Consider the following 23,336-nt stretch of genomic DNA (forward strand, 5'->3'; position numbering starts at 1 on the left):
TGCAATCCCAGCACTTTGGGAGGCTGAGGCGGGTAGATTGTGTCGTCAAGAGATCAACACCATCCTGGCCAACATGGTGAAACCCCGTTTCTACTGAAAATACAAAAACTAGCTGGGCGTGTCGGTGTGCGCCTGTAGTCCCAACTACTCGGGAGGCTGAGGGAAGAGAATCGCTTGAACCCAGGAGGTGGAGGTTGCAGTGAGCCGAGATTACTCCACTGCACTCCAGCCTGGCAACACAGCGAGACACCATGTTAAAAAAAAGAAAAAAGAAAAAAAGAAAAAAAAAAGAAAGGGAGCAGTTATTGTGAGACCGCCCACAGCACTTTCCACCCAAGATCCACTTGTAACCCACAGCTTCTTCCCCACTCCTGTTTCTTATTAACGAGGAACAATGCCATTATGTAAGAGGCACATGGGTAACCTTCCAGAGATGCAACACAGGACACCTGATGACTCAGCACCTGCCTCAGGCCTGGTCTATGTAGCACCTCAGGGAGTTCATGGTCTCACTGGGGTGATAGGTGTTAACCAAACAATAGCACTAATGCACAACTACAAACACAGAAATGTTCTTCAAAGCAAATGCTCACAACTCTAGAGAAAGGGACATCTAAATAACAGGGAGGAGGGCTTGAGGCTTGCTAGGGAAGGGATACTCAAGCTGGGATCTCCAAGATGAACAAAGTTAACCCAAAAAAGAAAGCAGAAAGTGAGTTTCAGGCAAGGCAACAGTAGACGTGGAGTGGGGGGTGGATCTGTGGGGCTGATGTAGATAGGGTGGCAGTGGGGACAATGATGGCTTCGGTGACTAAGACAGAGGAGAGAGGAGCGGAGTCCAGGGGTTGGAAGCTGCTCCCTCACCAGGAAGAAGCAGAGCAGGCACATCAGGTCTCTTCTCCCCAATGTGACGTGCAAAGTGTAGATTCTAAGGATAACTGGCACAAATAGAAAGATTCAAGGAGATTCTAGTTCCTCCTCCAGCCTGGGGCTCCAGGGCCTCAACCACAACTTCTACCAAGAGCCCACTCACACAGAGTGCAGTGGCCTCAGTCCTTTCTGCTCTCTCCAAGCTCCTGGACATGGCGGGCCCAAACACCCACCTGCAGGCACAGGGACCATCACTCGCTTTTTCTGCTTGGCTTGTCCTACTCCCCTGCAGACCACACAGGGCGTTATGATGATGGAGCCACGGCCACCACATCTCCTACACGTGGAACGCATCACAAAAGGGCCTGTGTTGATGGTTTCCTGATAAAAACAAGAAAAATGGTAACCTAACTACGCAGGTAAACCGATGGGTGGTTCTGGGACCACAATGTGCATAAGAAAAATGTCTCTTTAAGGCTTGTTTTTTATGTGCATGTGCACTCAAACACACTGTCTAGGAACCCAGGTGCAGGGCCTCAGAGTCTGTTCATCTGATTTTCTAGAACACACAAACTTCTGCACTCCAGATCATCAACTTGACCATACGACACTGAAAATATGCGATACCGCCTCTTACAGAAGTACCTGAAGACTCTTGGGAGCTGAGCAGTACATTTAAAAAAGATTATTCCCCCTTGAATTACAAAAGCAATTGTTAGAAAAATAAGGAAGAAAGTGACAACGGGATGCAATCCCCCACCCCACCCCCAGAGCTGCTGTGCTCTGGTTGCTGAGCCTGCGATGCCAGGGAAGGAGGAGCACAGGCTCGTCTCCTCAGGGTCACGGGGAAAGACAGACAGGCTGAGTTCACCAACTCCCTCCACTCCTAGCATAAGTTCTCTGGGAGCAGTGCCACAACCAGCTCTTCTCACGGTCAGTGGCGCAAGCCGTGGGAGGTGGAGTCTTGGGCAGACCCTTACCATGCCGGAGCCACCGCAGTAGTGGCAATGCTGCACCTTGGTGCCAGGCTCGTTCCCCTTGCCGTTGCAGCGCTCACAGGTGTCCATGATGTTCACGGTGAACTCCTTGTTGACCCCCTTTGCAGCTTGATTGAATGTCAACTCCATGATGTACTAAAGAAACCAAGGGACAGCCTGTCAACTTTTGTTTGCAACGACCAAAACTGATGCTTGGCTCTAAAGGGAAAGGAGGGCACTGGCCCACATTTTCAGTCACTCTTTCACCACTGTACTTACTTGCACTCTGCCAGGTAAGCATAGGTAGGACTCACTGAACCAATTCTGTCCTAGTCTTTGGGATTTTTAAGAGATAATGTGACTTAAATGAAAACGTACTTTCAATAAACTGAAAATGTTCACAGATAAATACTCATACATGGCACTTAAAAAGAGCCTGAATGATCCACAATCATAACTTAGATCATAAATATATCCCCTCTCTCTTCCACTCTGACAGTGTTTTATACAGACATGAGAGAGGATCAGCAGTGCCTTCCCAGCAGACAGAGCGCTCCTGGAACACTGTACAGATGAGAGACAACACTCGCAACCTCAGCGTGGGCTCTGAAAGCCTTCGGCGCTACCTGACTCTGCAGCTGTGAAGAATACCATCAGAATGGATGTACTCATTACTACCCATGCGATTTTTCAAATACTGAAATTATTTTCTACTAAAATGGCTGCCTCCAGATCACTCCATTTAAGCTGCCTTGCCTTTCTGAGAAACAGAAACTGATAAAACAATTTGTTTGACCCATACTTAGTCTAAAATCTGATTAATTCTTCAAAGCGAGGAACTTACTTCCTGAGGCTGATCAAACACAGTCTGGAAATCTCCAAACGAAGAGGATGAGAACTCCCCGAAGATCTTCCTGAACAGCTCCTCGGGGTCCACAGTGGGGCCTCCCTTCCAGTAGCTATGCTGGGAGCCGCTGGCCCCAGAATCGAAGCCCGCAGAGCCGTAGGCATCGTACTGCTTCCTCTTCACCTCATCACTCAAAACCTACAGTGAAAGGCAGAGCCACTGGGCATCCTGGGTCTACCAAGGCCCAGAAATACAGACAAGAGTTCACAGCCAATAAGGCAGCCATAACATTTACTAAGTGGCCCTGTGTGCAAACACATCCTATGAGGTTGGGGTGGGCCTGTGACTTTAGCACCTAGAATAGGGACGAGATGACCAAACTAAATGCTAAGTATAGGGCGTGAAGTGCTTCCAAAAGTCTCACGAACTCTCCCAGGGGTCGTGCGTGCTGGGGAAATGTTTGTGTTGATCGTCGCTCGACCTCACAGGCGCCCTGGACTCTTCACGGATTCACACTTCACCTCTCTCCTCAGGAGACATTACCTTGTAGAGAATTTATGCTTCCTACCCTTACCTGCATCGACAGGTTTTCTGGAAGCCAGAACAACCGGAGTAACAAGTAGAAGTAACACAACGACAACAGCAGTGGTGCAATCCTAGCTCACTGCAGCCTCAACCTCCCAGGTTGAAGCAATCCTCCTGCCTCAGCCTCCTGAGTAGCTGGGTCTACAGGCACACACCACAATGCCTGGCAAATTTTTTAATTTTTGGAGAGACAGGGTCTTGCTATGTTGCCCAGGCTGCTTTAAACTCCTGGTCTCAAGCAATCCTCCCACTTCGACCTCCCAAAATGCTGGGATTACAGGCATGAGTCACTGGGCCTGGCTCACAAAACTGTTAATAAGGACTAACTACCTCAAAAAGGGGGATTAGGGAGGGGCAAAAAAAAAGTAGTATTCACTTTGTTTCTTTTTTTTTTCTTTGAGACAGAGTCTTGCTCTGTCACTAGGCTGGAGTGCAGCAGCGCAATCTTGGCTCACTGCAACCTCTGCCTCCTGGGTTCAAGTGATGCTCCTGCCTCAGCCTCCCGACTAGCTGGGACTAAAGGCACACGCCACCACGTCCAGCTAATTTTTTTGTATTTTTAGTAGAGACAGGGTTTCACCATGTTTGCCAGGATAGTCTCGATCTCTTAGCCTCATGATTCGCCCGCCTCAGCCTCCCAAACTGCTGGGATTACAGGCATGAGCCACCATGCCTGGCCCTCACTTTGTATCTTTTTTTCTGTGTTTGTCTTACTTTTTTTCTTTAATTAAAAAGACACTGCCCTAGGCTGAGTATGGTGGCTCACACCTGTAATCCCAGGACTTTGGGAGGCCAAGGCAGGTGGACTGCTTGAGTTCATGAGTTCAAGACCAGCCTGGGCAACATGGTGAAACCCATCACACAAAAAAATACAAAAACATTAGCCAAGAATGGTGGTGCATGCCTACAGCTCCAGCTACTTGGGAGACTGAGGTGGGAAAATTGCTTGAGCACAGAGGTTGAGGTTGAGGCTGCAATGAGCCGTGACTGCACCACTGCACTCCAGCCTGGGCAACAAAGTGAGACCCTGTCTCAAAAAAAAAAAAAAAAAAAAAAAAGGCACGGTCCTTAAGGCCAAACAGAATAGACTATACGTCCTCCAAAGGAAAAGACACTTCCACCTAGAATGGAGGGGGACTAAGAAAACAGGTGGAGGACAGCTTGGTGCCTAGGGTAATTTTTAGGGCACCCAGTTAAGATGCAAAGGAAGAAGGTTGGCAGAGGAAGAGACAGGTAGGAGTCCATGACTTCCTGGTGGCTTTTATCTCCTGGTTCCAGCCCTTCCCGAGGAATTGCTGCTGTTAGGTTCTGAGGTTCGGTCCTTTTAATAACATCCCCCTTGGAGACGGAAGTCAGCAAAATGGTGGATTAGGACTCTCCAAAACTCATCCCCCGGCAGAAACATCAAATCAACTATCCATGTGGAAAAATACATTCACAAGAATAACATCCCCCCTACCCCATTAAAAACTGAATCTGCTGGGTGCAGTGGGGAACCTATAGTCCCAGCTATTCAGGAAGTTGAGGTTGAGGCAGGAAGACTGCTTGAGCCAGAGTTTGAGGCTGCAGGGAGCCGTGATCTCGCCACTACACTCCAGCCTAGGCAACAGAGTGAGACCTCAACTCTTTTATTTATTTTTTTTTTTGATTGGGAGTCTCGCTCTGTTGCCCAAGCTGGAGTGCAATGGTGTAATCTTTGGCTCACCGATGCCTCCTGGGTTCAAGCAATTCTCCAGCCTCAGTCTCCCGAATAGCTGGGATTACAGGCGCCCACCACCACACTTGGCTAATTTTTGTATTTTTAGTACAGACGGGGTTTCACCATATTGGCCAAGCTGGTCTCTTGGCCAGGCTGGTCTCAAACTCCTGACCTTGTGATCTGCCTGCCTTGGCCTCCCAAAGTGCTGGGATTATAGGGATTATAGACGTGAGCCACCGAGCCTGGCTGAGACTTCAACTCTTAAAAATAAACAAACAGGCCGGGAGCGGTGGCTCACGCCTGTAATCCCAGCACTTTGGGAGGCTGAGGCGGGCGGATCACGAGGTCAGGAGATCAAGACCATCCTGGCTATCACGGTGAAACCCCGTCTCTACTAAAAATACAAAAAAAAATTAGCCAGGCGTGGTGGTGGGCGCCTGTAGTCCCAGCTACTCAGGAGGCTGAGGCAGGAGAATGCCATGAACCTGGAGGCGGAGCTTGCAGTGAGCGGAGATCGCGCCACTGTACTCCAGCCCTGGCGACAGAGCGAGACTCTGTCTCAAAAATAAATAAATAAAAAAAATAAAAATAAAAATAAATAAATAAATTTAATCTTATCTTCCATAGAAGTAAGTTCCAAGACTCTTCAGTTATGTTATCAATTAGTTTGAGCTACTTAATAAAAACATATTATTTTAAAATTACCCTAGTAAATAAACTTTTCATTAGATCTAGTTGACAGACATTTACTCAAAAAAGATTTACTGAATTGAGGCTCTTCTTGTACGTGGCTGTCCCCTCCTGTACATATACAAGCTCCTATATATCCTGAACCCCATTAGATGGCCAAAGTTGGCCTGGCGTGGTGCCTTGCACATAGAATCCCAGCACTTCGAGAGGCCCAGGCAGGAGGATCTCTTGAGCCCAGGGGTTCGAGACCAGGATGAGCAACACAGAAGGACCCTGTCTCTTAACCAAAAAAAAAAGATGGTCAAAACATCTGGGGAACAGGTCTACTTTCAGAAAACCATGGAAGTGGTCAATAGCTGTTTTCAGAGATTTGTCCTCTGATTACATTGTAAATTCTTAAAGGACAACAATGGGCTTCTACTTTTACAATAACCGCTATCCCCAAAAAGCAGTGTTGCCCTGAGGTGGAGGAAGGGGGTGTTATTGAATAAGGACTGAATTAATTAATCCAACTGTGAGTTCCCAAATCCAGCTACAAGCCTAAATTACCTGGGGAACTTTATTAGTACAGATTACTGGATCCTGCTTTTTTTGTTTTTTTGTGAGGGAATCTTGCTCTGTCACCCAGGCTTGAATGCAGTGGCGCGATCTCAGCTCACTGCAAGCTCCACCTCCTGGGTTCACACCATTCTCCTGCCTCAGCCTTCCCAGCAGCTGGGACTACAGGCTAATTTTTTTGTACTTTTAGTAGAGATAGGGTTTCATTGTGTTAGCCGGGATGGTCTCGATCTCCTGACCTTGTGATCCACTTGCCTCGGCCTCCCAAAGTGCTGGGATTACAGGCATGTGCCACCACACCTGGCCTGGATCCCGTTCTTCATTGAGATTCCAAGTTAGTCTTAGAATGTTTTTTTTTTTTTTGAGAGAAGGTCTTCTTCTGTTGCCCAGACCATAGTGCTACGGTACAATCATGGCATCATGGGTCACTGCAGCCTTGAGCCCCTCAAGTGATGAACCTGACTCAGCCTCCCAAGTAGCTGGGTTTACAGGTGCGCCACCACCATGCCTGGTGATTTTTTTTTTTTTGTAGAGACAGGGTCTCACTACATTGCCCAAGCTGGTCTCAAACTCCTAGGGTCAAGCCAACTCCTGAGATCAAGTGATCCTCCTGACAGCCTCCCAAAGTGCTAGGACTACAGGAGTGAGCCACCAGGCTTGGCCTGGAATCTCTCTTTTTTTTTTTTAACAAGATGACTTGGTGCAGGGACATGGCCTTCACACTGGACTGTATGACACACCAGGCTGTCCCAGGTAGCAACGCAACCTTTGATTCATACACACAGCTGTAACAGCAGTGGCCACATGCACCAAAGTCGTGTTACCTCATAGGCTTCTGCCAGCTGGGAGAACTTCTCCTTGGCTTTGGGATCATCCTGATTTGTGTCGGGGTGATACTTCTTGGCAAGCTAAGGGAAAAACATGAGAAATTATTTCAGATACAACATGAACCCCAAATACCAGATACAACAGAACCCCAGATACCAGTCATAATTATGCTTCCTTTATCAAAGTTGTCTCTCGGCCGGGTGCAGTGGCTCACGCCTGTAATCCCAACACTTTGGGAAGCGAAGGCAGGTAAATCACTTAAGCTCAGGAGTTCAAGACCAGCCTGGGCAACATGGCGAAACCCCTCTCCACCAAAAATACAAAAAATTAGTCAGGCATGGTGGCACATGCCTGTGGTCCCAGCTACTCAGGAGGCTGAAACACGAGAATCACTTGAACCTGGGAGGTGGAGGTTGCAGTGAGCAGAGACTGACCCACTGCACTCCAGCCTAGGTGACAGAGTGAGACTGTCCCTCCACCCCACAAAATAATAATAATAATGATCTGTTTTAATGTACCCATCTCTCCACTTGAGGGCAGGAACTGATTCTGATGTATCTTTGCCCTTAGCACCCAGCATGGCTTAGAATAGGTAAATGAACAAAAAAGAAAAACAAAATTTTAAAAAGGGGGCCGGGTGCAGTGGCTCATGCCTGTAATCCCAGCACTTTGGGATGCTGAACTGGGTGGATCACCAGCGGTCAGGAGTTTGAGACCAGCCTGGCCAACATCGTGAAACCCCATCTCTACTAAAAATACAAAAATTAGCCAGATATGGTTGCACACGCTTATAAACACAGGTACTCAGGAGTCTGAGGCAGGAGAATCGCTTGAGCCCGGGAGGCAGAGGCTGCAGTGAGCCAAGATTGCACCACTACACTCCAGCCGGAGCAAGACAGCGAGACTCTGTCTGAAAAAAGTAAAAATTTTTAAAAAGGGAAGAAAATGACTGAATAAATAGACGTTTCTGCTGTTTCAATTATTTTTGTAAGTACATAAAATACAATAATTGCTACAGCTTTACCTGATCTTTTTACTTCCACGCCTAAAGACTTAATTTAGAGAATTAAGTCTTTCTCTTAAATTATGTCTCTAGGACTTGCTAAGGGCCTGCAATCAACTGTCATGTGAGTTCAACCCAGCCTCCATCTTTTCAATCTTTTCCCACTCTTGGATCAGGCACCTGACTCTTGAGCTCAGGAAGAGACAGGCCATCAGCTATTCACAGGCCAAGATCTCTGCTTCCGGTCCCCATGCCTCTGTTCATTCCATTACAACCCAATTAAAAAAAAAGGCAACCCAATTAAAAGCGGGCAATGGATCCAAACACACATTTCTCCAAAGACATACTAATGGCCAACATGCACAAGAAAAGATGCTCAACATCATTAGTCACCAGGGAAAAAGCAAATGGAAACTCTAACGAGATAGCATTTCATATTCACTAGGGTAGTAATTAAAAAGACAGATGATAATTAGCGTTCACTGGGATGTGGAGAAATCATGGCCCTCTTATGCTGCTGGTGGGAATGTAAAATGGTGCGGCTGCTTTGAAAAAGGCTGGCAGCTTCTCAAAAGGTTAAACATCCAGTTACCATATGACTCAGCAACTATACTATCCTAAATATCCAAGAGAACTGAAAACATGTCTACACAAAAACTTACATATGAATGTTTATATAGCAGCACTGTTCATGATAGCAGAAAGTGGAAAATATCCAAATGTCCATCAGACGATGAAGAAACAAAATGTGATCAATCCATGCAACAGATTATTTGAGCACAAAAAGGGATGAAGTATTGACACAAGCTACAAGACAGACGAGCCTTGAAAACATTATGTGAATGAAAGAAGCCAGACACACAAAAGGATACATATCCTATGATTCCCTGTAAGTGAATATTCAGAATAGGCGAATCCAAAGAGGCAGAATGCAGGTTAGCAGCTGCCAGGGACCGGGGAGAAAGGATAACGGAAGGGGGGTGCTAATGAATACAGGGTTTCTGTGGTGGCAGTTGCACAACTCCACTGAAGTGTGCACTTATAAAAAGATGTCAGTCCTAGAGTGGTGCCTCCAATATTGATTTTATTTTATTGGTCAGAGCAAACCAAGGGTCTAGGAACCAGTGGTGTAGACATCTCGTATACAACTTTACTCAGCTACCCTAACTACCCTAATACACCCTGGGATACAACAATGGGAATTCCACATTTTCCAGGTTAAGAAAGGGCCGGGCGTGGTGGCTCACGCCTGTAATCCCAGCACTTTGGGAGGCTGAGGCTGGTGGATCACCTGAGGTCAGGAGTTTGAGAACAGCGTGACCAACAAAGTGAAACCCCATCTCTACTAAAAATACAAAAAAAATTAGCCGGGTGTGGTGGCATGCGCCTGTGTCCCAGCTACTTGGGAGGCGGAGATTGCAGTGAGCCAAGGTCGCGACACTGCACTGCAGCCTGGGTGACGGAGTGAGACTCCATCTCGGGGGGAAAAAAAAAGAAAGGAAGTAATTCTAAACCTATAAACTTTTATCTGGATGCAAAAAATGACTACCTAAAACTTAAGACTAGCATACCTGCTGATTCAGAAAGTAAAGACTAAATTTAATTATGAAAACAGCTCTGGAAAAAAAAACTTTTTAAAATCTCTGGTTTTTTCTCTTTTTTCTGAAGCACTAACCTCTACGGCATTGTACACCAAAAAACAGTCTAGCAAAGTCCAACTTTATCACACCCTTCTATATATCAGCTCATGAGACCTATCCACATGGGCATATATGCTGTACTGATTCAGGATCAGATGGGATCAAAAACATTCCTTCTACAATTTGGTCACCAAAATCTGACTTCCATACAGACCTGATAATAGGCTTTCTTGATCTCTTTCTGGCTGGCATTTCGAGGCACTCCTAATATCTGGTAATAATCTTCTTTGGCCAAAGGGGCATTCGTGTGGAAGGAGGCAGTACAGATGAAAGGGTAATGGTTTGTTCCTAAAAAGGAAAAAAGAAAAAGAAAGAAAATCACTCTGAAAATGTTCTCAACAGAAGAAAACTGTGAGTACATGACCCACTGGTCTGTATCTGTGAAGGAACAAACAACCTGGTAGGGTTTGGCTGTGTCCCCACCCAGATCTCATCTAGAATTTTAGTTCCCATAATCCCCATGTGTCATGGGAGGGACCTGATGGGAGGTAATTGAATCACAGGGGCGGTTACCTCCAGGCTGTTCTCGCGATAGTAAGTTATCACGAGATCTGATAGTTTTATAAGGGGCTTTTCACCCTTTTGCTCATTCTTCCGGCTGCCATGTTAAGACGGATATGTTTGCTTCTCCCTCCACCATGATCGCTGAGGCTTCCCCCGCCATGCTGAACTGTGAGTTAATTAAACCTCTTGCCTTTAAAATTTACCCAGTCTTAAGTATGTCTTTATTAGCTGCATGAGAACAGACTAATACACAGACTACAGCTTTAGGGCTGTTCCTTGCCAAGCCCACTGCAGATCAAACTCAATGTACTTCAATAATGGCTAAAGAAGCCACAGTATTCAATTAATATAGAGTATTGGATGAGGCTGATTCTCCTGCCTTATACTACTGGAGTGGTCTCAGCACACCACTAAAGGAATAATACCCCTGACTGAGAGATGAATAAAAAGGGATTCAGCTCCCCTTCTTATACCACATGAGCACTTACCATATGCTAGGTATTTTCATATTCTTCTGTCACACTTAATGCTTAACAACTCTCCACATTCTTTTCCCTCTATCTTGCAGCCTTGGGTACTGCATAAGGAGCGGTTCTCAAGACTGTGGTCCCTGGACCAACAGCATCATTACATTGATGAAAATACAGACGTTCAAGCCCTACTCCACACATTCACCAGAAACTCAGGAGGTCTCCACCCACTAGATGCCAGTAGAGAACTCCCCCTATGTCTCCAGGCATTGCCAAATGTCCCCTGGGAAGTAAGAGTCCCCTGCTGAGAACCAATGACAACTCAATCTAAGAAGGTTGGGGAAGAACTTCTAGGCATCAGTTGTTAAGCTGCAGAAACTGGCTGAGCTGCCCAGGAAAGCACTTGCCATTTTCAGTGGAAAACAAGTGGCAGTTACTAACTAGGATGACTTTGTACTTTGGATCTGGATTTGCAGCACCTTTTTTAACAGCAAGACAACAACTGCTTAAGAAACAAAGATGTTTTAGTTCATCCATTTAACAGATAGGAAGAGCGGGTTTTTTGGGTTTTTTGAGATGGAGTTTCGCTCTGTCTCCCAGGCTGGAGTGCAGTGACGCCATCCTGGCTCACTGCAAGCTCCACCTCCCGGGTTCATGCCATTCCCCTGCCTCGGCCTCCCAAGTAGCTAGGACTACAGGCGCCCGCCACCATGCCCAGCTAATTTTTTAATATTTTTAGTAGAGACGGGGTTTCACCGTGTTAGCCAGGATGGTCTTGATCTCCTGACCTCGTGATCCACCATGCCCGGTAGGTTTTCTGTTTGCTTGGTTTTTTTTTGAGATGGAGTTTCACTCTTGTTGTCCAGACTGGTGTGCAATGGTGCAATCTTGGCTCACTGCAACCTCTGCCTCTTGGGTTCAAGTGATTCTCCTGCCTCAGCCTCCCAAGTAACTGGGACTACAGGCATGCACTACCAGGCCCGGACTGCAATAGTGTTTTAATAGGTGAAATCTCTTTAAAAAGTGAATAAGCCGGGCCAGGCGTGGTGGCTCACGCCTGTAATCCCAGCACTTGGGGAGGCCAAGGCGGGCGGATCACCTGAGGTCAGGAGTTAGAGACCAGCCTGACCAACATAGAGAAACTCCGTCTCCCATACTAAAAATACAAAATTAGCCAGGCGTGGTGGCGCATGCCTGTAATCCCAGCTAGTCAGGAGACTGAGGCAGGAGAATTGCTTGAACCTGGGAGGCAGAGGTTGCGGTAGCCAAGATCACACCACGGCACTCCAGCCTGGGCTACAAGAGCAAAACTCCATCTCAGAAAAAAAAAAATAAATAAATAAATAAATAAATAAATAAAAATAAGCCCAGGCACAGTGGCTCTCACCTGTAATCCCAGCACTTTGGGAACCTGAGGCGTGAGGATCGCTTGAGCCCAGGAGTTCGAAACCAGCCTGGGCAACACAGAGACCCTGTCTCTATTAAAAATAAATAAATAAATGGATCAAAGACTTGAACTTATAAGGCACACTAGATATGTTTGTAAATAGACTTATGACATGGAAAAAAAGAAAGAGAGAGAAAGAAATAGGCTAAGAGGGATTTGAATCCATACAGATTTATGCCTCTAAACTAGAGATTCTGTATGTGGTGGCAGTGGTGGTTAGAGATGATAATGATTAATGGGGCCTAGGAATAAGAAGGGCCTTAGAGTTATGCTAAGGAGTCTGGATTTTATCCTAAGAGCAATAGGGAGCCACTGCAAATGTTAAACAAAGAACTCATTGAGTTTGCATGAGAAACAACGCTAGGCTGGGCGCGGTGGCTCCCGCCTGTTGTAATCCCAGCACTTTGGGAGGCCGAGGCGGGTGGATCACTTGAGGCCAGGAGTTTGAGACCAGCCTGGCCAACATGGTAAAACTTTGTTTCTACTAAAAATGCAAAAATTAGGTGGTCATGGTGGCGCACACCTATAATCCCAGCTACTCCAGAGGCTGAGGCGTGAGAATTGCTTGAACCTGGGAGGTTGAGGTTGTAGTGAGCCAAGATCGTGCCACTACACTCCAGCCTGGGCAACAGAGCAAGACTCCATCTGAAAAAAAAAAAAAGAGAGAGAGAAACAACTCTAGGAAGCCTGGGAGACTACCTGAAGTTAATGAGCACAAAATACAGCCAGAGGTGTTGAACACATCCAAGTAGGAGGCCAGGTAAAGGATGATCAGAGGAGAATGAATAGGAATGGTCAGGATACTTAAAATTAGAAAGAGGAAATAAATCCGTGTGTTTGGCATACCCAATACCCTGGGAATATAAAAAGCACACTGGAAGCAGTAGGGGTCAGGAGACCACTATTGGGTTTCTTCAGTCAGACTTGAGAAAACACTAGAGCTGGCTTATTATTGAACCTGTACTCCACCCTCTTTTTATTTGGGAGTAAGGGGTTGCCCTGGCCCAGTCCAGCCTCTCTCTCACCACTCCTTCCAATGCCAGAAGGCTGAGGCTGGTAGTGACCTATGGCAGCTGTGACTTCAACATTGTGGGCAGAGAACATGGACTGGAGTTAGTACAGAGATAGTAACGCACAAAACTGCATGTGGATAAAGACAAATCATGTTTAATTACAAGATTAATGGCTTTGTTTTTTATTTTTTTTGAGTCAGAGTCTCGCTCTGTCGCCCAGGCTGGAGTGCGGTGGTGTGATCTCGGTTCACTGCAACCTCCGTCTCCCAGGTTCAAGCGATTCTTCTGCTTTAGCCTCTCAAGTAGCCAGGACTACAGGCACACACCACCACAGCTCGCTAATTTTTGTATTTTTAGTAGGTAAGAAGTTTCACCATGTTGGCCAGGCTGGTCTGGCCAACAAACTCCTGACCTCAAGTGATCCGCCGGCCTCATCCTACCAAAGTGCTGGGATTACAGGCATAAACCACCATCCCGTCTGATGACTTTCAACATTATCCAAAGGGCATCAATGATTAACAATAATTAGAGTTCATTTAATAGACAATTTATTTTATCAGATATGACTAGTAAATGTCCTGTCCTTTTTAGAACAACCCAGAATAAAATAAGCCTCCAAGTCGTTCCAAGAATGGCCAACCCACTGTCCAACAACTGCTTTTTTTTTTTGGACAGGGAGTCTGGCTCTTATTGCCCAGGCTGGAGTGCAGTGGTGCGATCTCGGCTCACTACAACCTCTGCCTCCTGGGTTCAAGTGATTCTCCTGCCTCAGCCTCCCGAGTAGCTGGGATTACAGGAACCCACCACCATGGCTGACCAATTTTTTCTATTTTTAGTAGAGATAAGCTTTGGCCATGTTGTCCAGGCTGGTCTCAAACTCCCGACCTCAGGTGACCAACCCACCTCCCAAAGTGCTGGGATTACAGGCATGAGCCACCATGCCTGGCCACCAACAACTGCTTTCTTTCTGCTTGGCAGAAAAGTCAGATTTAAAGTGTTGTTATGTCATCTTACTACTAGATTTGAGACAAGATCACAGACTAGTGATTGGAAGCTGAGTTGATGACCTTTTTAATTTTTTTTTTAAGAGACGGGGGTCTCATTATGTTGCCTAGGCCAAACTCCAATTCCTGGACTCCAGCAATCCTCCTATCCCAACCTCCTGAGTAGCTAGGACCAGAGGTTTGCCACCACATGGCTTCTCAGTTGATGACTTTATTTATTCATTAATTTTTTGGTAGAGAAAGAGTCATACTCTGTCGCCCAGGCTGGAGTGATGTCATCATGGCTCACTGTAGCCTCAAACTCCTAGGCTAAAGGGATTCTCCCACCTCAGCCTCCCGAGCAGCTGGGAGTTCAGGCAGTTGCCACCAGTCAGCTAATTTTTTTTTTTTTTTTTTTTGAGACATGATTTTGCTCTTGTTGCCCAGGCTGGAGTGCGATGGTGCGATCTCGGCTCACGGCAACTTCTGACTTTCAGGTTCAAGCAATTCTCTTGCCCCAGCCTCCCGAGTACCTGGGATTATAGGCAACTGCCACCAGGTCTGGTTAATTTTGTAATTTTTGTAGAGACGGGGTTTCTCCATGTTGATCAGACTGGTCTCAAACTCCCGACCTCAGGTGATCCGCCCATGTAGGCCTCCCAAAGTGCTGGGATTACAGGCGTGAGCCACCGCATCCAGCCAGTCAGATAATTTTTTAAAATATTTTTGTAGGCTGGGTGCGGTGGCTCACACCTGTAATCCCAGCACTTTGGGAAGCCGAGGTGGGTGGATCACGAGGTCAAGAGATGGAGACCATCCTGGCCAACATGGTGAAATCCCATCTCTACTAAAAATAGAAAAATTAACTGGGAGTGGTGGCACATGCCTGTAGTCCCAGCTACTCAGGAGGCTGAGGCAGGAGAATTGCTTGAACCCAGGAGGTGGAGGTTGCAGTGAGCCAAGATCACAGTGAGCCAAGATTGCATCACTGCACTCCAGCCTAGCTACAGAGCAAGACTCCATCTAAAAAAAAAAAAAAAGAAAAAAAAATTTTGTAGAGATAGGATCTCCCTATGTTTCCCAGGCTGGTCCCAGACTGTTGGGCTCATGTGATCCTCCTGTCTCAGCACCAGCATAGTGCTGGAATTACAGTCGTGAGCCACCCTGCCCAACCACTTGATGACTCTACCTGTGAAAACAGAACATATATATCCTGAAGGATGCCGCCTCTCACCTGTGTACACTACCTGATACAAAACTTGCCCGTGCCAGGTTATAAGCTCACTTGGGGAACAAAACAGCTAACCGCAGTTCTTAGTAACAGCCCCACACAATGCTTAGTACTTAGGGCCTCTCTTTCACATACACAATAACAACAAATGCTCCCAAATTTGTACAGCTGGAACTTGAACAAATTTGACTTAATAAAAGAAGTCACCTAAGGAATTAATATTTGAACAAAAAGATGCAGCCAGATTCTATTTAAAACAATCTTGACATTAGAAAATGTTAGCAAGCTCTAAAAATGACCACTTTTGCTCATGTTGAAAAATCTAGCCTGGCTTGGTGGCTCACGACTGTAACTCTGGCACTTTGGGAGGCCAAGGTGGAAGGGTCATTTGAGGCCAGGAGTTTGAAACCAGCCTAGGCAACATAGTAGGACCATGGCTCTACAGAATAAAAAAATACGTATGTGTTTAAGAAAAAAATAAACCAAAAAATCCATCATGACATCTCTCCAAATAATCCACAGGAAACCTAGAAAGAATACTTTACAGACAACTGCTCCTTCCATGAGGTATACAAATGCAGGGACAGAATTTAAAAATTCACTCTTGGGCCAGGCCTGGTGGCTCACACCTGTAATCCCAGCACTTTGGGAGGCCAAGGTGGGCAGATCACTTGAAGCCAGGAGTTCAAGACCAGCCTGGCCAACATGGTGAAATCCCGTCTCTAATAAAAATATAAAAGCTGACCAGGCACGATGGCTGACACCTGTAATCCCAACACTTTGGGAGGCCAAGGCGGGCGGATCATCTGAGGTCAGGAGTTCGAGACCAGCCTGGCCAACACGGTGAAACACCGTCACTCCTAAAAATACAAACATTAGCCAGGTGTGGTGGTGGACATCTGTAATCCCAGCTACCAGGGAAGCTGAGGCAGGAGAACTGCTTGAACCCGGGAGGCGGAGCTTGCAGTGAGCTGCGATCACACCACTTACACTCCAGCCTGGGCAACAGAGCAAGACCCCGTCTCAAAAAAAAACAAAAAAACCTAGGCATGGTGGCACACACCTGTAATCCCAGCTACTTGGGAGGCTGAGGCAGGAGAATCGCCTGAATCCGGCAGGCAGAGGTTGCAGTGAGCCAGGATCACATCACTGCACTTCGGCCTGGGCAACAGAGCAAGAGTCCATCTCAAAAATAAACATAAGGCTGGGCACGGTGGCTCATGCCTGTAATCCCAGCACTTTGGGAGGCCGAGGTGGGCAGATCACCGGGTCAGGAGATTGAGACCATCCTGGCCAACACAGTGAAACCCTATCTCTACTAAAAATACAAAAAATTAGTCAGGCATGGTGGCGGGCACCTGTAGTCCCAGCTATTCGGGAGGCTGAGCCAGGAAAATGGCGTGAACCCAGGAGGCGGAGCTTGCAGTGAGCTGAGACAGCGCCACTGCACTCCAGCCTGGGTGACAGAGCGAGACTCCGTCTCAAAAAAAAAAAAAAGTTCATTCATTCTCTTGGCCAGGTGCAGTGGCTGATGCCTGTAATCCCAGCACTTTGGGAGGCTGAAACAAGCAAATCACTTGAGCCCAGCCTGGGTAACATGGTGAAACCCCATCTACAGAAAACTAGCTGGGTGTGGTGGTGCATGCCTATAGTCCCAGCTACTTAGGAGGCTGAGGATGGAGGATCGATTGAACCTGGAAGGTCGAGGTTGCACTGAGTTGTGATTGTGCCACTGCACTCCAGTCTGGGCAACAGGAGGCCCTGTCGTAAACAATAAATAAATAAATAAATAAATAAATAAATAAATAATCATTCTCTCAACCAAACACACATCCAATCTCTTTGTTCTCTGCCATGTCCTCAGCACCCAGAACAGTGGCTGGCATACACCTGGCCTCAATTAATACCTGTGAATGAATGAATTTTCAAAGAGAAGCTCAAAGGGATTAAATAATACACCCCACTCACACACACTGAGAAAGTTCACCCCTGAAGCCCAGTCTCTTTTCTTAACATTGCATGAAGTAACCACAATTACTGATACTTTAACAACTGTCTACTATGTAAGTATTACAAACTGGATTGCAATAGGAAGTTACTTGGTATAAATTCTCTTCTCAGGGCCCTTTATTAATCTTTATACATTTATACATAGCTTAAATATCATTTGCACAAATTCTGGAGGACACGAAACTAGCACAATTCAGGTACATACAATATACAGCACAAAACACACAGCATAAGAAAACATGGTTAAGCAGGGCACGGTGGTTCACGCCTGTAAACCCAGCACTTTGGGAAGCCAAGGGGGAACGGATCACCTGAGGTCAGGAGTTTGAGACCAGCCTGGCCAACATGTAGAAACCATCTCTAGGCCGGGCGCGGTGGCTCAAGCCTGTAATCCCAGCACTTTGGGAGGCCGAGACGGGCGGATCACGAGGTCAGGAGATCGAGACCATCCTGGCTAACACAGTGAAACCCCGTCTCTACTAAAAATACAAAAAATTAACCGGGCGTGGTGGCGGCGCCTGTAGTCCCAGCTACTCGGGAGGCTGAGGCAGGAGAATGGCGGGAACCCGGGAGGCGGAGCTTGCAGTGAGCCGAGATCGCGCCACTGCACTCCAGCCTGGGTGACAGAGCGAGACTCCGCCTCAAAAAAAAAAAAAAAAAAAAAAGAAACCATCTCTATAAAAGACAACAAAAATTAGCCAGGCGTGGTGACATGTGCCTGTAATCCCAGCTACTTGGGAGGCTGAGGCAGGAGAATCTCTTGAACCCAGGAGGCAGAGGTTGCAGTCAGTCGAGATCCAGCCACTGCACTCCAGCCTGGGCAACAGAGCAAGACTCACAAAAAAAAAAAAAAAAAGAAAGAAAAGAAAACATGGCTAAGCACTTCAAAGCTTAAGGTATAATTCAGTATCACCTCAGGCAATGAAATCAAGGCTCCACCTCTTTGTGACATTTGTAAGTGGTTTAACATCTAAGCCTCGGTATCTTTATAAAATGGAATAACAGTGCCTCTCATGTGGAAATGTGATGTAAGGGGGGAACGATGCCTGGCCAACAGTAAGTGCTCAATAAATGTCTGACTGTGTTATTATTACAATCACCAACTAAGGACTTCTAAAAAGATTGTTAACTGTGCCCTTGAATTAGCATCACGTGGTAGAAAGAGCATAAGCTAAGACACGACAGCTATGGGTTTGAGACAACTCTTCCCGTCTAACTTCATGACCTTGGGCTGGTCGATTCCTCTGTTGAATCTCAGTTTCCCATTCTCTAAAATGGGGATGACGACAGGCATCTTGCAGGGTTTTTGTAACAAAGTACCTAGGCCTCTCCGAATGGCAGTTAGCTCTTCCCTTCCGCTACGGGCCAGAAGGTGGAGAGATGGGAAAGGAAGAGGACGAGGGAGCAGCGGCCCCCAGAAATGTTGACAGAGAGGTGAAGGTTCACGGTCTACGGGGCGTTTCATCACCGCCGCCGGAGGCTCCACGCTTCTCTCCCTTCCCTGACGGCTGAGTAGCCTCTTAGGCCTCCCCGCCTCCTGCCTGCCTGTGTCTCCGGCAATTTTGCATCCGGGTCGGAAGACACCCTCCACCCCACTACCCCCGCAGCCGCAGTCACAGCGAGGAGACTCACTCCTTTCTAGGCCCTGAAACCGCCACTCGGGAATTGGAACCTGCCCTCACCTGTGAGGCTGACACCAGGTCTCAATGTCAGCAGCGCTCTGGGGCCGCGAGAGGTCAGGGAAGACGCAAAGGCGGGAACGCTCAGCTTGCGGCTCAGCCATGCCCCCACCACGCCCTCCCTGGGTGGCCGAGCCCCTCTCCCCAATGCAACCGGCAGCCGCGGGGTCCCCACAGCCACCAGCAACCAGCGTGTGGAGCACCGCGCCGCCATCTTGGCCGGGGGACACTGCGCCTGCGCCGCCCGGCTCTAGGGGGCCTCGCGGGAACGGCGGGCGCGCGTTAGAGGCGCATGCGTGGCGCATGCGTGGGGCACGCGCAGCCGCACCCAACGCGCCTTCCGGGGAGCAATCGCCAAAACGGGGTTTGCTCTGAAGAGTGTTGTTCGGTAGACTTGCCCTGCAGAACCTCGTTATTCTGTGCTAGACAATCAGTGAGTGTACTTTATCGGTGTAAGAACCTGGTTGAATGTAGCCGAACGTAACTGGTCGGAGGGTTCTGGCTAAGGGCGAGACTACAAGTCCCGGCATGCAAAGCGGCCCTCCGTCGCGCCGCTCCCACTATGCAGTGCATGGTTCCCTCCTGCTGACCCTGAGACTTACGGCGAATTGCGTGAGCTTTACTCATGTGGTCTCCGCGCGCTTCTAGTAAATCTTCGCCGCCACCCCCAAAGCCTGGACGGAGTCTCACTTTCTCTTAGGCTGATTCCCCACCCGCCTTCTCTAACAAGACTCAGTTCTCTCCTTTTTTTTTCCCTTTGGGCACAGTCTCGCTCTGTCGCGGCTGAAGTGCAGTGGCGCGATCTCGACTCACTGCAACCTCCGCCTCCCGGGTTCAAGCAGTTCTCTGCCTCAGTCTCCCGAGTAGCTGGGATTACAGGCGCGTGCCACCACACCCGGCTAATTTTTTTGTATTTTTAGTATACACAGGGGTTTCACCATCTTGGCCAGGCTGGTCTTGGAACTCCTGACCTCGTGATCCACCCACCTCGGCCTCCCAAAGTGCTGGGGTTACAGGCGAGAGCCACCGCGGCTACCTTAGCTCTCTCCTTAAGCATGTTAGCCTTTTCCAAACCTGCAGTGAACTTGCTGGTTCAGAATGGGAGCCGTGCTGCCCAAAAACTAAATTAGCAGAACTTGTGAGCGCCTACTGTGTGTCATGCATGTTCTAGAATATCGGGGATACAACGATGCATGATACACCATCTCTGCTCGGGAGGAGCAAACAATGACCCGAGAGAGGCTCCTTACCAACTAATAATGTTAAATGCTATCATAGGAATAAGCACTGTTACAGGCATACAAAGTGAAGGAGTCATTCCATTTCTAAAATGGGGGAGAGGAAGTTTGGGATGTCAGGGCTTCTGAGAGGTAAGATTCAAATTGGACATCGATGAAAAAGTGTGTTTAAGCCGTAAATTTAAGAGTATGTGATGAGGCCGGTCGCAGTGACTCACACCTGTAATCCCAGCACTTTAGGAGGCCGAGGTGGGCAGATCACGAGGTCAGGAGTGTGAGACCAACCTGGCCAACATGGTGAAACCCCGACTCTACTAAAAATACAAAAATTAGCCAGGCATGGTAGCACACACCTGTAATCCCAGGTACTCGGGAGGCTGAGGCAGGAGAATCGCTTGAACCCAGAGGCGGAGGTTGCGGGGAGCCAAGATCCCACCACTGCACTCCAGCCTGGGTGAAAGAGCAAAACTCCATCTCAAAAAAAAAAAAAAAAAATGTGGTAAGATGCGGCTAGGAAGGGAGACCTGACCTGGTTAGTCTTGCAAAGGACTTCCAATTTTCACACTCCCACCATCATCACCACCTCAAGCAACAGGAAGAAAACCTGAGGATTCTTGGTGGGGTTTAAAACAATCTGTGCTCATAAATCTTTGCCCCCATCCCCAAAGCCTGGGAATCTGTGCTACTCCCCCTCCCCCCTACTCCCAGCATTGTTACACCAAATTTTTGTGTACGTGGATGTTAATTTGGGTAGATACCCATAGCTTTTGTCAAATTCTCCACAGGCATTGAGACTCGAAGATTAAAAACCACCAGTCCTCTGAAGAACAGTGAGCAAGCTTTCGTAAATTGCAAGTAATAGTTGAAGAGAGTTGGGCTACGGAATGGAGAGGACTGAGATGAACAAGGGTGTTGGGAGGTGAGCAAAAGAGTTCTTTAATACATTCAGCAAATACTTAAATGACCAGCATAGTGATTAAGAGTATGGGTTCTGGGCAGGGCGCAATGGCTCACACCTGGCAATCCCCGCACTCTGGGAGGCCAAGGCGGGTGGATCACCTGAGGTCAGGAGTTTGAGACCAGCCTGGCCAACACGGTGAAACCCTGTCTCTACTAAAAATACAAAAATGAGCTGAGTGTGGTGGCAGGTGCCTATAATCCCAGCTACTTGGGAGGCTGAGGTAGGAAAATTGCTTGAACCCGGGAGGTGGAGGTTGCAGTGAGCTGAGATTGTGCCACTGCACTCCACCCTGGGCAACAGGGTGAGACTCCATCTTAACAATAAAGAAAAAGAGTATGGGTTCTGTGCTAGGCATGGTGGCTCATGCCTGTAAATCCTTGCACCTTGGGAGGCTGAGGCGGGAGGATCACTTGGGCCCAGAAGTTCAAGACCAGCCTTGGCAATATAGCAAGACCACATCTTTTTTTTTTTTTTTTTTTTTGAGACAGAGTCTGGCTCTGTCACCCAGGCTGGAGTGCAGTGGCCGGATCTCAGCTCACTGCAAGCTCCGCCTCCCGGGTTCCCGCCATTCTCCTGCCTCAGCCTCCCGAGTAGCTGGGACTACAGGCGCCCGTCACCTCGCCCGGCTAGTTTTTTGTATTTTTAGTAGAGACGGGGTTTCACCGTGTTAGCCAGGATGGTCTCGATCTCCTGACCTCGTGATCCGCCCGTCTCGGCCTCCCAAAGTGCTGGGATTACAGGCTTGAGCCACCGCGCCCGGCCAAGACCACATCTTTACAAAAAAAATTTTTTTAATTGGCCAGGCATGGTGACACATGCTTGTGGTCCCAATTATTTGGGAGACCGAGGTGGGAGGACCACTTGAGTCCAGGAGTTCAAGGCTACAGTGAGCTATCATAGTGCCACTGCATTGCTGTCTGAGCAACAGAGCAAGACACTTTCTCAAAAGTATAGCTCTAGAATCAGACTGCCTGGGATTGAATTCTAGCTGTGCCACTTACCATCTGTGTGTCCTTGGGCAACTTCACTCTGTTCCTCTGTTTCATTTTCTCTAGAATGGGGACATAGGCCAGGCACGGTGGCTCACACCTATAATCCCAGCACTTTGAGAGGCTGAGGTGGGACAATTGCTTGAGCCTGGGAGGCTGAGGTTGCAATGGGCCATGATCGTGCCACCATACTCCAGCCTGGGTGACAAATGAAGACCATATCTCAAATAAATAAGCGAGGACTTAATAGTAACGACCTCAGCCCGGTGTGGTGGCTCACGCCTGTAATCCCAGCACTTTGGGAAGCCGAGGCAGGAGGATCACCTGAGATTCAAGACCACCCTGGCCAACACGGTGAAACCCCGTCTCTCCTAAAAAGTACAAAAATTGCCAGGCATAGTGGCTCATGCCAGTAATCCTAGCACTTTGGGAGGCTAAGGCAGGTGGATCACCTGAGGTCAGGAGTTCAAGACCAGCCTGGGCCACTTGGTGAAACCCTGTCACTACAAAAATACAAAAATAAGGCTGGGCACGGTGGCTCACGCCTGTAATCCCAGCACTTTGGGAGGCCAAGGTGGGCAGATCACAAGGTCAGGAGTTCGAGACCAGTCTGGCCAACATAGTGAAACCCTGTCTCTACTAAAAATACACAAAAAATTAGCTCGGTGTGATGGTGTGCACCTGTAATACCAGCTACTCAGGAGGCTGAGGCAGGAGAATCACATGACCCTGGGAAGTGGAGGTTGCAGTGAGTCTAGATTGTGCCACTGCACTTCAGCCTGGGTGACAGAATGAGACTCCGTCTCCAAAAAAAAAAAAAAAACAAGAAACAAAAATACAAAAATGAGCCAGGCACAGCAGCACATGCCTATAATCCCAGCTACTTGGGAGGCTGAGACACGAGAATCATTTGAACCCAGGAGGCGGAGGCTGCAGTAAGCTGAGATTGCACCACTGCACTACAGCCTGGGCAACAGAGTGAGACTCCTTCTCAAAAAAAGAAAAAATATTAACCAAGTGTGGTGGCACGCACCTGTAGTCCCAGTTACTGGGG

General features: G+C 47.8%; 1 protein-coding gene across 3 annotated transcripts in view; it reads right to left on the bottom strand.

Annotated features, from left to right (window-relative positions):
* DNAJA3 (DnaJ heat shock protein family (Hsp40) member A3) overlaps nucleotides 1–19,385 on the bottom strand; it is a 32,722-nt gene extending 13,337 nt beyond the window's left edge. For 2 of the 3 annotated variants that reach the window (XM_025369821.1, XM_025369820.1), the window contains exons 1-6: nucleotides 19,098–19,385; nucleotides 9,912–10,045; nucleotides 7,051–7,134; nucleotides 2,692–2,892; nucleotides 1,851–2,003; nucleotides 1,104–1,251 (exon numbers count right to left, since the gene is read on the bottom strand). In XM_025369821.1, coding sequence (XP_025225606.1) covers nucleotides 1,104–1,251; nucleotides 1,851–2,003; nucleotides 2,692–2,892; nucleotides 7,051–7,134; nucleotides 9,912–10,045; nucleotides 19,098–19,308 — 931 coding nt within the window. In that variant the 5' untranslated portion in view covers nucleotides 19,309–19,385. The remainder of the gene's footprint in view (nucleotides 1–1,103; nucleotides 1,252–1,850; nucleotides 2,004–2,691; nucleotides 2,893–7,050; nucleotides 7,135–9,911; nucleotides 10,046–19,097) is intronic. The other variant, XM_025369823.1, reaches the window with a different exon arrangement.
* Between the last annotated feature and the right edge of the window lie 3,951 nt (nucleotides 19,386–23,336).

The sequence above is a fragment of the Theropithecus gelada genome, chromosome 20 (assembly GCF_003255815.1).
Source record: "Theropithecus gelada isolate Dixy chromosome 20, Tgel_1.0, whole genome shotgun sequence".
Lineage (NCBI taxonomy): Eukaryota > Metazoa > Chordata > Mammalia > Primates > Cercopithecidae > Theropithecus > Theropithecus gelada.